The sequence below is a fragment of the Sebastes fasciatus genome, chromosome 16 (assembly GCF_043250625.1).
Source record: "Sebastes fasciatus isolate fSebFas1 chromosome 16, fSebFas1.pri, whole genome shotgun sequence".
NCBI lineage: Eukaryota > Metazoa > Chordata > Actinopteri > Perciformes > Sebastidae > Sebastes > Sebastes fasciatus.
The window spans coordinates 6,909,884-6,924,469 of NC_133810.1; the positions used below are offsets into that span (position 1 = coordinate 6,909,884).

At 39.2% G+C, this 14,586-nt stretch overlaps 1 protein-coding gene across 5 annotated transcripts in view; it reads right to left on the reverse strand.

The window, feature by feature from the left end:
- The window catches only part of cadm1a (cell adhesion molecule 1a), a 420,394-nt gene that overhangs the window by 87,376 nt on the left and 318,432 nt on the right, over window positions 1-14,586 (reverse strand). For all 5 annotated transcript variants that reach the window (XM_074609886.1, XM_074609889.1, XM_074609888.1 and 2 more), the window contains one exon: window positions 3,206-3,358. In XM_074609886.1, coding sequence (XP_074465987.1) covers window positions 3,206-3,358 — 153 coding nt within the window. The remainder of the gene's footprint in view (window positions 1-3,205; window positions 3,359-14,586) is intronic.

Sequence of the window (14,586 nt, forward strand, 5' to 3'; positions counted from 1 at the left end):
ATTAGAAAGGTGCAGAGCACCCATGACCCATGGCATTATGATGGATGGCAATTTGTCCAAATTACTTATTTATTGCAGTTACTTATTAATAACATTTAAGTATGCATGACTATATTTAAAAAAAAATGCTTTACAAATATTATTTAATGTCCATATACATGTAAATGCAAAAAAAAGAAAACAAATCAACTAAAAACTCAAATTAATATAATTTTATTATCATATTTTAGTATTGCAGCAAAAAATATAGTTTGATATTGCTGAGTTAAATAAATACAAAAACTAAAATCTACTTTATTTAATTACATAAACCTATAAAATTGCTCCAAGTCTTAGTATGCAACTAGCTTTCATATCTCTGTGCTCTCTGTAGTAAAATGTATATACCTTTGATAGAATATCCAAAATAGAGCAATATGTGTAGACTCTATGGCAGATAGAAAGAAAAATAATCCAAATAGATGATTGATTAGTTATCATCTGATGTCCCAATGATATGTTAATGATTTTGCATCCACTCACTAGTCGTATCATTTCTTGAGGCCTTTCTTCTAAAAGTGGCAATTTCGAAGATTTTCATTTAAATAAAAGTCTATTAAAGTCACTATCTATTGCCCAAGGAGGTAACACAATGGTGATTACAATATTTATATATCTGCAGTATTACAAACCGGGTGTCTATGGCAACACTCCTGGGAAAAAAATGCTGCTATGAAGGCACAGTCACTCGTGTGAATGCAGACGAGTAACCATTGCCTGCCGAGGTGATATTCACCTAAAAGTTCACCAAAGTTGATCTTCACATGAATGCAAAGATGCGATTTTGTTTCACCAGCGGGAACAAATGTTTTTTCGCCCCTTCGCTCTCATAGACTGGAAGTGAACTGGAGGCAAATGTTAATTTAGCGCATGTGTGATTGTACCTTTACAGTTTTTCTCCATTGTATACACACAAAAAGATGACAACTTGAAGGTCGTGTATAAACAAAAAGACTCCAGACTGCTAAACTCATTGTTTTCACTCTTCAATAGAAATTCTAAATCAACCAGGACTGAAATCTTAAGGATCGCCACTTTAACTGATAGTGATATTAAAGAAGAAATAAAGAACACAGTTACTGTTTGTTGTAATTGCCTCCTCAGGCTTTGGGTTTGAATGCCTGTCATGAATATGTGAGGGAGACACAATCAAACTAAAACAGGACGCTGCTGCTCTTCAACAAGCTTGTCTGCAATGAAAAGTTGATGACGGTTGACCTTATAGATAATAAACTCAGAGCTGAGTGTTATTCTGTTCATTTTCAAACAATGTATCCCGATTAGCACTTAGAGGGGTCATGTAGGATATAACACAACACACACACACACACACACACTAGTAAAGGCATGAGTAATTCAATATTAGCGTATATCATTCAGTGAGCATATCATGACGATCTCATTTTCCATTGAACAGCATTTTGATTTATGTGATTTCACACACATTTGTGCCATATCGGTATTGGTAAAAAAAATCATGTTAACATATATTGATATGGATTTCAGACATCACCCAGCCCTAATGCACAATACTGAAACCACATACATACACGTAAAATATTACATGGGTATTACTTAATCCATGCACACTACATCACGGTGAAACTATGCACACATTTACAGTTTATTACACAGGAGTGTGTGTGTGTGCGTCCTCTCAGTAGTCTGTATGTCTTGTTTCAGGAGTGTATCTATGTTCGCCAGTTCGATATTCTGTTAACACACAATTAGTTAACTTTTCAAAAGGTTTAATGTTGTTTTCCCCGGGCCCTATGTTCAACTCCATGCTATGTTCCCTTTGACGAGTTCCGCAAATAGCCCATGTCATATTAAGAAATAAATAGAGCTGGGGAACATCCTTTTCAGGTTCCTATTAAGAAGCGTATCCTCAATCAATGGTTAGTAAGATTTCCCACAAAAAAGTTATTCCTCGTTTTTTGTGCATTTTCCTATGAATGCCCGGCAACACGCGTCAATTCCCCTTCCAGTCTTGTCAAAATAAAACTACTTAGTTAGGTTTAGCAAAAGATTGACTTGGTTAGGGTTAGGCAACAAAACTATTTGGTTATGTTTAGGAAAATATTGTGGTTTGGATTAAAATAACTCCAGAAGTGATGTAACTAAAGTACGGAAGTTACGTGACAAAACTAGTTAGGGTTAGGAAAAGATTGTGGTTTGAGTTGGTTTCACACAAGGTATGAAGAGTCTCCTGGGTGATAGTCCGTGTTTTTTTTTTTTTTTTTAGTTATTTTTTTGGGGGCATTTTCCATTTTTATTGAGAGGACAGTGGATAGAGTCTTGGAAAGGGGGGAGAGAGAGAGTGGATGCGGAAAGGGCCACAGGCCGGATTCGAACCCGGGCCGCCGCAGTCAGGACCAAGCCTTGATACATGGACGCCCGCTCTACCAACTGAGCTAACCCAGGTGCCCATAGTCCGTGTTTTTTGACGCACCCATCCACCCTAACCTCCCCCGTACGCGACATTTGTCGCTCTTACAGTTCATTACTTTTTCATAGGTATAGCTATGAATGGTGTATGAGATCTGCCTGCATTATGTGCTATATAGAGCTGGGAACTAGCCTGTACTGAATCCCAGGTTGTTAAAAACATACTTGTTTTAACCCAAACCACAATCTTTTCCCAAACCTAACAAAGTATTTTTTGTTACCAAGTACACCAAGGGGTATCCAGTGCATTAAAAAGTGGTGCCAAGGGGTCCTGACCAAGTGTTCGTATGTGTTGGTAATGAGAACAGGTTGGGGTAACATAGGCCCCTGTGAGAGCACATAGAACTGGGTAACATTAGACCTTGGGAACTTAGGAATGACCTTGTTGTTTCATGTTACAGTTCACTTGTGAAATATGACTTATTTGGTTCTTGCAACCTGGCTGCTGTATATCAGCTCATTTAAACACTACAACATTATGACAAGACTTAATAAGCAAGCACATGTGAGACACATGATTTTCCTGTTTCAAACTCCACTGTAGCTGCTGTCAGAAACTCTCGCAGTTTTCATCATGAGCTGTCAACCATGTTGCTCAGCATGTGCATGTGTGCTGTCTTCCACAGTCTAAATGTTGATTAAAAGGCTTTTACCTCGCTGCTACTAAATAATATTGAGTGTTTGGGTGTATCTTTATGTGTGTTTTGCTGCTACTTACTTAGCACGGTGATGTCAGCGTAGGCTTCCTGCGGGGGGTCCGTGTAGAGCTGGCAAACATATCGACCCTCGTCTGACAGCGAGACATTAGACAGCGACACCCGCAGCTCGTTGTCTGAGAAGTTCACCAGCTGAAAGCGAGCGTCTTTCAGTGCTGAAAGAGAAAAACACATCGTTGTTTTTATAATTTATATGTACACATACAGGGGGTACACAAATGCACGGTGTAGGAACAGTAAATAATACAAGTAATGTTGACTGGAGCATAAATCCTTAATATTTACTTGTCATTTATACTGACTCTAACTACTTGGACACATTGTCTTCACACTGTAGCATCAGATGAACTGTATAGGATTTGGAGCCCGTTTTTTTAGTGGGCCAAACAAAAATGGACAAACCAAACTTCATCATATATTAATATTTGCTGTCAAATCATTTGCAGTGATTGACTGTTTGAGGTCTCCGACCCGCAGACATCAGAAGATCCTATCATAGCTGGCGTCTTTACTTCTAGCTTTTTGTTTTCTGTTTGTTCTTTGCTCAGTGGATTGAGGTCACAATATCTCACTGGTACCGTTCTAACTTTCATCCACTACTAGCCCAGCAATCTGAATTGCTATTTCATTACTTTTCTATTCTGATCTGCTCTGGGGATGGTTTGTTTTGAGTAATCAGTAGCGAGTGACGTTTACTTTCATTTTCTTTCGACACAGATGTTGGAGTCTCTGCAGCAAGAAGTAGTTAACATTTTTTATGTTGTCATAACTTGGATAAAATAGAAATTATGGTGAGAGCTACGAAAATAAAACCTAAATTGTATTAATCGCTTCCTCTCCATAAAAGGTTTGATCCATAATGCAAAGGAAATTGTCCTACAAGGCTGCAACTAACAACTAATTTCATTATTGATATTTTTCTTATTAATCATTTGTTCCATAAAATAGTAAAAACGCTCATGGCTCTTTTTCTAAAGCACAGGTTGACGTCATCAAATTGCTCGTTTTGTCCGACCAGCACTCCAGAGGCAAACGATATTCATTTTATTACACATAAGACAAAGAAACGCAGCAAATCCTCACAATCGAGAAAGAGAAATTAGGGCATTTTTTCATGCAATATGACTTTTTTAATTGTCAATCAATTAATCCTTTAACCGCATCGACTCAACTACAATCATCCAATTTCAAAATGAAAAACACAGCTTTTCTTTCTAGTCTAGTCTAGCCGCTCATTATGCCGCAATGATTGTATAAACAGGAACCGACTAAGAAGCAATTAATTTTTATTACTGTTAATTTAGACAAATAATAATAGTACAATAACAATGATAAGGGGTTGTTGTCTTTTGTCTGTTTCTTAATTCATCAGGGCTTCTTTGAGTTGTTTTAGTACCACATGTAGAATCACTAGCCCAAACCGGAAAGCCATTCAGCCATCCTGCTTTCTTTGGGTGCAGGCATGCTTGTGTAAAAATAAATATTTAATAGTTATTATGTGCACAAAGATGCCGCTAGTCATTTTAGCTTGAAGTGGATCACATGTTCAAACGTGCTTCAAAGGACTTTCTAGAGAGAGAGAGAGAGAAAAAATAGCTCAATCTAATTAGTCAACAATCAATCACAGAGCAAAGTGATGTAACACGGTGTGCAGCAATGAAAAGAAAAGCTTAACTCCCCTCTGGTTCATTCTGTTTAGCATGTGCAGACGTACAGCACACGCCAACAACATGCTTCGTATTAACCTCATCCTTGGCTGTCCTTTAGTTGGCCTACAGTGGAATTGAGGACAAATCCATAAATCCAGTCTCTTCCTCATCTGCAGCCACTTTCATCTTGCCTTACCTTGTTTGCCCATCTACCTTAGCACACTCTATCAGCTGTAATGTAGGATGACAACATGCGGTTAAGATGAAAGCCTACCCGTCTCCGACCCCCTTTGATGTGCCGATAAATTCTGCTCTGATTGACAGCAACTGCAGGCTCTTTGCACTCTTCACTCTCCCAGTATAGCTCTGTGTACTCATCCTCCAGCTTTAAGCATTAAACATGGAGACTTCTGACACAGAAGACCTCAAAACAGACATAAATAGATAGAAAAAAACACCGGGCTACATTATTATTCCACAGATGACAAACAGAAGAAAGGCAATGCTGTATGGCCATATGCTATTTACCTTTGACATCAACAAACAGACAGAGAGAGAGAAAGATTGAAACAGGAGAGAGGGAGCTCTCCAGTAAGAAGCAAGAATACTAATCATCACAATTGATTTTGTGCATCATTAAACAAGAACATCAGGCTTATTTTAAAGGAGACATATCATGAAAAACTCATTTTTTCAGTGCTTGTGCTCATACATTTGGGTATCTGAAGTGTCTACCAAACCACAAACGGTCAAATAAGAGATTTCCAAAATGTTTTTCAACATACATTTATGCTGAAATAGAAAAAAAGACTTTGGTCATACTGTTGGCTGTTCTGTACATGACATAATGTGCTGCTGCCATCTTCTCATGTCTCTCTGTCTTTCATTATCCTGCCAGAAAGGTATGCTCACAACACTAAAAACAACAAATACCTAAGAAGTTCAAATACACTAGGAAAAGTTGGGACAAAGAAATCTGAAAATGCAGCATGCCATTAGGCTTATTTTTCAAGCAAATGCTTATTCTTTCCCTACACACGTCTTTCCTCACATTCGCCTAAAAAAACTTAAATGGTTGGTTTCCATTAGTGCAGCTATTAGATTCTTTTATCTAAGCACAATGAAGCCCTTATTGTGGCACATGAATAATACGCCCCTAATTAGTGTAGCTCATTCAAAAGCCTTGTTAGCCCTCATTAAAATGAGAGGTCAGACTCTAATCCTAATGATTTAATTGAATTAAAGGCTCCCAGATTAAAACATACCGATGCGGCAGTATACAGATGCACTGAAGAAAGCATACAACCTGTTTTCAGAGACAAAGCTGCTCTGGAGGGGAAAATTACTCATACTTTGTTGCTACAGTTATGACGGAGATATATGTAGATATATAATACATGAACCAAAGGGCATTGTGGTAACGGGTAGTGGCAGCAGTGTAGGCATGTCAATATTGGAGTTCTGTTATTAAAGAAGAAACTGTATAAGGATCCAAGTTGAATTTTTAGTTTTTAAACAAGGTGATTAATAAGAGCTTTGTAGGAGAATATGGAGTCTAGAACAAGATTTAAATTAACAATAGAGGCCTTAAGGTCACCAAAAGCATATTATAACCTGGTTTGCAGGAACATGACATAAACAATGGTGTCATCAACATACAACTAGACATTGCAGTTGGAAAATAAATAATTTAAGAAATAATTATGTTTAGAGTAAAGAGCAGAGAGCCTATCAAAAGTTATCAAAAAGATTTGATCCAGATTTAGAAGAATTGAATAATCCACATCACTTCAGCTTTCCTTTAGAGCTGACACTTCCTGCTATCTTCCAGTGTGTTTCACCTTTTCTCTTTACAAATATTCCAAAAGATGTTGAGTAAGGTTGAGCTCTAGTGGGTCCAGAGGGAAAGTCACGCGAGCCAGCACGACTTTAAAGAAGAGATGGAGGGCAACCGTAAAGTTTAACCAAGGAAATGCTTTGGAAACTACAACTCTTCCATTAAGGCTGCTGTTTGTCAATCACCTTTTGACTGTACTTTTACCTACAGTAGAGATGCTTCGTTTGTTTGGCTCTATATCTTGGATAAAGACGCTTTCTGTCTCAAATATGTCAGCTTAATACACTCTTCGACAGATGTTGTGAGGTCTGCCTGGTCTTGCTTTGAAGGAAAATTACTTGGTTTGTAAATATATTTCCCGCCGGTATCATACTGCTTCACTTACTGTAGCTCTTTACACGTTGATTTGACCAACAAGAAAAATCATGTTAATCTTAATCGTTATTTGTTGAGTAGCCGTCCTACTCACGTCATTTTCAGTCCATATAAAAGCTAGCTGTTGCTAGGAGCTGTTAACAAAGTGTTTTTCCTTGCTAAAAGACATAACAACTCCAACAACACTCCAAATGGCCCAAGTCCTTAACTTAAAACCAAAAAATTGTCAGTCTGACATAACATGAACTATTAACGTTAGCATTAGATGCAGTCGGATTCAGACTCCTCATTCATAGATTAAAAGCAGAATGAGTGCAATTTTTAAATGTCTACGAAGAAAAAATGCAGAGAGGAAAGTGACAACACTGGCCCTGACAGTTCAGAGTCAGATGCACATTTCAATACTGAAGAGGAGTCGGAAGTTGAGCCGCCAGTTCTTGCGCCACTTCTAGCAAAATAAAAAGAGGATACCAGGCTAGCTACATAAATCTGATATTTACCATCACAGGGCCAGAGGAAAAGCAAAGGCTCTATATAGGCGAGGTCGCTCTTTCATTGTTGGTATCTGCAGTTTCTCAAGTGGTACTTGGGACGTTCTATTTTATATCAACCGGTGGAAACAGCTGTCAGCGATCACAACAGCAGACTTGTTGACTAAATCAGAGATGTTGTGGTGATTCACAGCTCTGGAGCCAAAACACTAATATTTCATAAGACAACATAAAGAAATTCCCAAATAAGCTGCAATGTTATAAAAAAAATATAGAGTACTGGATCTGCAACTGGATTCAGAACTGCAGAACTAATCACTTGTTCCTTTGCCAATGGCCTACCCTTCCATCAACATGACAGTCCTTGCCAATCAGCTATAATCCATTTCACAAAAACATGTCTCAGAGATCTTATAATCCTCTTATATATCACTTCTAAATAAGGCATTGTGGTATAAGCATGAGCTGAATGAATAAATACCTTCTGATACACATTGAAAAATAAACACTGGGACACTGTGGCAAGGACACGGTTCCCCATGCGAAAGGCTCGGGGCAACAACACTAAAGGCTCAAAGAGACACAAGGACAGGCGATGGAGAACAGTCTGGTTCACACAGCAGGGTTCACGCAGTGGTGTATTTCAGAAACAAAGAGTGGCGGTCCTGGCAAAGAGAAGGTGAGCAACACCGCTCATAAGTCTTTTATGGTTACGTCAGAGCACACTAGAATATATACTCCACTCCTCTTTGTGTATTTAGGACGAAAAAAAGAGGTTGACCTTTAGCTTCATGCTCTCTTTGCCCTGTGCTTCTTCTTCTCTTGTTCTATCATATCTGATAGCATGAGAAGGACATCACAGATGTCTGACAAAGGTAATTGATAGTCACATCTTTGGAAGAGAAGTCTGTCCAAACTCTGAAAGGCTGCACATTATCTGATCTGTCACTTTTTACGGCTGATAGTGATGAAGCTAATTTAAAAGCAGTGATAAGACGGTACAGTAGAAGGAGACTTTGTGAGGTCGGTGACAAAGTGAAGGTCCAACTTTTCCTCTTCCTGTGCAGTGCCACTTGTCATGCAGATTACTGCTGATAAACAGTAGGCCAGCTTTAATAAACCCTGTTCTGTATTTTGTCAGCACTCTATGCATTTATGTTTGTAATGCTGTGGACAGTATGTGCACCACTCTTTGAGCCAAATAGAGGAAAAGTAGGAAAAAAGACATTTTGAGTTGAGTCAACATTGAGTGCCAGAACAGTGAATAGAGTAACATTAGTGAAGTGTAAACTAAACATGTGGATTCATGGGTAGATGAGCGGATGTCTTAAAGGATATGCTAGAAAGGACTTCAGCAGTCTGAGACAAATCAAGCTGGTGTCTTTGAAAGTTACAGTCTTTTTAGTGCAAAATTTCATCCTCGCATTTCCAAAAACAGGGATTCTTTGATGGGACGGATTCATGCTGGCAGTTGCATGTAAGTTAGTTGCTGGGACACAACAAAAAACAACAAACCTTTAAGGGTGACTTTGGTATTTTTCAACTTGGACCCTATTTTCCTATTTTTTTGTGTCCAACTGACTAACAACAATTTCTGAAATTGGTCCAGTATTGAGGGAAACTGCTGTAAACGAAAGCTGAGTAACGAGCTGCGAGAGAAGTGAGTAGCATCAATTTTAACGTTACGTCCTCTAAAAGTGCTTGTTTTGGCCACTGACAGGCTCAAATTGTTATCACAAGCACTTTTAGAGGACGTAAATGACGGTGCCAGCTTGCCCCAATAGGATTATATTACAGCCGGTTTAGCGGCTGGCAGCTGCAGCGCTCTCCCTCAATACCGGATCAGTTTCAGAAATTGTTGTCCGCATTAGTCATTTAGACACAAACATGGGATAATAGGGTCCAGGCTGAAAAATACAAGTTACCCTTTAATGTGACAGCCAGGCCGAAGACACCCTTATGATTTAGCTAATTCAGACTTCATATTAGATTTAGCTGAACTTTTGAATGCATTTTTCACAAATTGAGGACTGTGGATTTTTTCCGCCATCTTTAAACTCAACAAAGGTATAGCTTTGTAGCCGGTACGGAGAGGAGGAAAGACTACAGCGACCGATAACTCTTTCAGTGTACAGATGTCGTGTGAGTATTGTATTAGGATTGTCTTGAAAAACTCTGATACAATCCTTTAATGTTTGCATTCGACCCTGTAGTCATGAAATCACGTCCCATCTCATGTTACCCGTCAGCACTTAAAATTTGAAATCCTAAATGGACTGAGTATAGATAACACCCTCTCAACCTGAGAAGGACAAAGTGCTTTCCAAAGCCTCTCATCCACCCACGCACACACGCACACACGCACACACACACACCGATGGCGGCAGAGCTGCAGTGCAAACCGCTGGCCTGCTCATCGAGGACAATTTGAGGTTCGGTGTCTTACTCAAGGACACTTTGACACGTGGACAGGAGGAGCTGGGGATCATAATGTCTCACCGTCATAATTGGCACGACTCAAAAGAGGTAACTTTTCAGGAAAACGTACGTTTTAAGAGTTTGATTAAATGACAAACGGCGTTGAGGACTGGACAGCATGGATAGCATTTGAGAGGATTTTCTGCAGAAGAAAAATTTGAATTGGCCATTTACTGATTATCAACAATAAAATATGGTCACTTTTTTTCCTTTGCAATAGCATATACATTAAAGGGCAAAGTTGTTTGTCTGATCACTCAAATTAATCGTCTTCACAATATTACAAAAAAGATGATCAATACAACAACATGATGTTCTGCATTTGAACCTTTCCAACATTTAATCTCCTACTTTTTCAGTTCTGGCATGGCTGACATGGTCACCTTGAGTGGAGATGAATACATAATTCATGTTTTGAAGTTATCATTAATATCCAAAAGTTGCATTCACAAGGAGAGAAAATAAGAAAAGTTATCATCCATCAAGCTGCCGTGATCTCACCATTGAAATGTAGCAGTGGAGATAAAATTAGAGTGGATGAGTCTCGTGGCGAAAATAAACGTTAATACAAAACATAAGAGATTTGGGATCAATACAGTACATCCTCAAATGGCTCTTTTTCCCTCTGTTTCACCTGTGCTGACGGCATGATTTTATATCCATCTTGTTTGTTCTTTTCCCCTCTCTCGATTCATTTTCATTCTTTCTCTGCATTTCATTTTTTTTTTTTTTCTCTCCAGCTTCAGCCGAGGATGACTCCCATCCAGAGAGAGCAGGAGATGATGAGCGCGCCTCGCCTAAGTGTCTGCAATCAATTGTGATTAGTGGCTGCCGCTACTTTTTGAGAGGAGCACATCAAAGTTTTTTTATTGGGTGTCAGAGTGGGTGAGACGAGGTGGGTCTGAGGGTAATTACATTCTTACAAAAAACCTCCTCCCCACTCTAGGTGAAGTCCAGCCTTCCAAATCACTGTGTAGTCACCACCTACACCCAAAGTACGGCAACATTTAGCATTGATTCAGCTGTTGTTCAGACCCATGGGGGCTCTTCTCTCTCTCTGTAATCAAAGAACTTTCTGTTCTAATGTTCCCTTTAGTATTTTGCATTGTTAGAGTTCTTTTCGAACTCATAATGACTTTATCAATCACGTTATCTTTTTGATTTAATAAGTTCTTCTTCTGCACAACTTTTTCATTGAAATATTTCTCAACTATGATTCCCCATTGTCTATATTTATATCATTTCCATTTACTATATTCTTATTCCTATCCTATTTGATTTAGATGCATCCTATTATTATTATCTGCTGTAACCGTCGACTTTCCCCCGGGGATTATTTTTAAAATCTAATCTTATCTCATTCAATCTCATCTTTGCATACACATTTTACTTACTTACCATGCTTTGCTTGATTATTTTTTCTTTTAAATAACCTCAGCAGCAATATATATAAATTTATAAGTTCTCAATACATACAGTCCAAAAATGTTCACATAATACTTCTAATGTCAACAGTCACCTTGCTTCCCTTCAACTATATCTTGATATTAACATTAATCAAATGACTGACAATTATTCGACAACTTTGCAGGTTTTAGCCTCTTTTAGCTCATTGTTTTGGGTTAAGAAAACAGTTTTCAAGTGTTGTCTATCTGTTCAGCAAAAGTAAAAATCTGGCAGTTTAGGAGCTGCAGATATTTTTCTCAGGAGTAGGTTGAGACCAAATCGGAGCAATATTGGACCTGGATTTGTCAGGTGACCAGACACACAACTTCAAAGCAGTTGCCGTATATCAGGGCTGTATTTGTTTACGGATTCTGACTCCAAGTGCTTAAAAGGATAGTTTGGGTGTTTTGTAGTGGGGTTTTTATGAGGTACTTATCCACAGTCAGTGTATTACCTACAGTAGATGGCGGTCAAGCAATGTACTGCTGATGACGGGGGCAGCAGCAAAACAGATTTTAGACACCTACAAAAATCAATATGAGTTTGAGTGTATGCTATATTTAGAATTTTTTTTCCGGTTTACCTTGATGTGAGACAGACCTTTCTAGCGAGGAACTGAAGCTATTGTATCCATCTATGCTCTCGCCAAGCCACCAGACTCAATTGAAAATGTGTTTATTTTTACCTCGCAGAACACAGGAGTTGCTGGTCTACCGCTGCGTCGATCGGTTAGTTTGTTCGTGCTATTGTGTGAGTTTGGTGAATCCTTACAAACCAAAGTAACACAATAACACGACCAAACACTAACCAATTGAGGCAGCGGTAGAACGGCAACTCCTGTGAAAAAGTTTACAGCTTCAGTTCCCCATCAGAAAGGTCTGTCTGACGATAACAAAAACTGGTGAAAATATTCTAAATATAACATAAACTTAAACTGATATTGATTTTTTTATGTGGTCCTTTCGTTTAGATGTCTAAAATATGTTTTGCTGCTGCCCTGTCCACAGGTAACTTTTGTCTGTTTCTCCAAGCTGGAGGTGTGCCGACTGTCATCTCCTGTAAGTAATACACTGACTATACTCCTCATACAACCCCACTTCAAAACACCCATACTATCCATTTAACCCAGCTATCTATAAATCCAACAGAATTCTTCTCATATTTGAAGACAGATGCACAAGAAGAAGAGCTGCTTGAAATACTCAAAGCCAAGAGAGAGTTGAAAGTCTCGTCTATCTCAGCAATCTTGTTCCAGTTGAACTCTTTCCTGCCGTTTCCACTTGACATTAACATGCCAGACCCCTTTCAAGTGTGAAGATGATCTAACAGTTACTACTTGTTAAAGATCGTGGTCACAGACTCAGAAAGAGTCAAAAGACATGCTATTAACTTTGGTATGAGTGATGACATGACCTTAAGGCCAATGGGTGGTATTTTCCACTTGGCTTGGGTGTATAACACCACATTTTTGATTGTCAAGGAGACACCGTGAGACACTGCTGCCTATTCATGATTCAACATTTATCATGATTGTGTAACAAAACCACCACGGCACTTCAATCACTCTTAGGTCAAAATTCATATTCACTGGGGCAGTCTTTCTTAACATGACCCTGTCAGACGGTTTGTTTTACAGAACCATCTGAGAAGCCGTCATTGGAAACTGTTTGGAAAAGAGCCGGCACTTTCAAAGAATACTTGGCAGCTGATTGGATGAATCATCTGTCAATCAAACTAACAAAAGCAAAACTAACTGAAGCCCAAAAACATCGCCTTCAGGGCCGAAGAAAGAAGAAGAAATACTCTATAGTTCTGATAGAACTGATGCTATTGCAACATCTGTGCGATCCTCTTCAGGTGCCGCCATTGTTGTTTAAAACGAACAGACGCCTCTCACGGCCGAGACAGACAAGGTGCGTGACGGCTGCCTCGCTGAACTGTGGTGTGTCTCACGCGTGTGGTGTCCACACCGGCAGCGTTTTTGCTGCTGCTGGGCTGCTGCTGCCAGCCCTTTCTTTCCACATAGAGTTTTTCTTTCATAAAGGCCATTTCAATTCATTATAAATGTCATTCATATTTATTTTAGACAGAACAAAATTAAGAACTGTGTGCTCATTTACAAATAATAGTAATAATCCATAATTTAAATCTGGTACTTTATTCATTCATTGAGCCGTGCAAGTCACTGCATTTTCTACAACACTGTCCTGTAAATATTTCAGAGTAAAAGCCTTGTGTTGACAAATGAAGGAATTCTTCATTGACGGGAGGGCTCCTTGATCGATGCCGCAGCCGAGCCGCAGCCGCAGCCGAGCCGCTTCTCACATGGGCTGTGTGGCCGCTCTAACCTGTTAACATGGACGCCGAAATAAAAAACAACAGGTTCCGCAGCCGCCACTCGCTGCTCATGCGGGCAGTGTGTCCCCGCTGTCACGGTCTCAACGGGTCTCAGGTCTCACACACCTAAGCCACGCCATTATAGCTGCAGTAGCTCCTCACACTACGCTGATTGGTCCGTTGTCTGGTGAGCTGGACAAAAACGCATTACTTGAAGCCTGACAACATGGATTTTCATGTGGCATTTGATCCCGCAATTCTCCCGTGATCTCGTCACATCGTGAGAATAAAGCTGCCGTGCAAGGTTAAGTCCTTCTACCATCACGAAAAATCTAAATTTTGATACATCTAAATACATTTTTTCATATTTTACTAATATCATTTATCATAGAAAGCTCAATGCTAACAAATCTATTCATTAAAATAATAATCAGGTCAAATTCAGTCTTTTTGCTAGGTCCATTTGTGTCCTTCATGTATGAAAATTTTATATAATATACATTTTTTGTCCCCCTCTAAGCTGCCTCATTAAGCTGTTTCCACATAAAACCTTTCACCCTGCACCATGCTGGCCTTCAGTGGACAGATTACCCACTGCTACAGAAGCTGCAATCTTCCTCCCTCCTCCACAGGAGAACAAGGGCAGTGCTTCTGTGTGAGTGCTCCCGTTAGTCTTTTTTATACAAGTAACCATGTAGGTGTGTATTTGAAGAAGAAAGTACTTTGCTTTAGTGAGTGACGTCAGAAGTTTGCGCCTGTGTTCTCGCTAA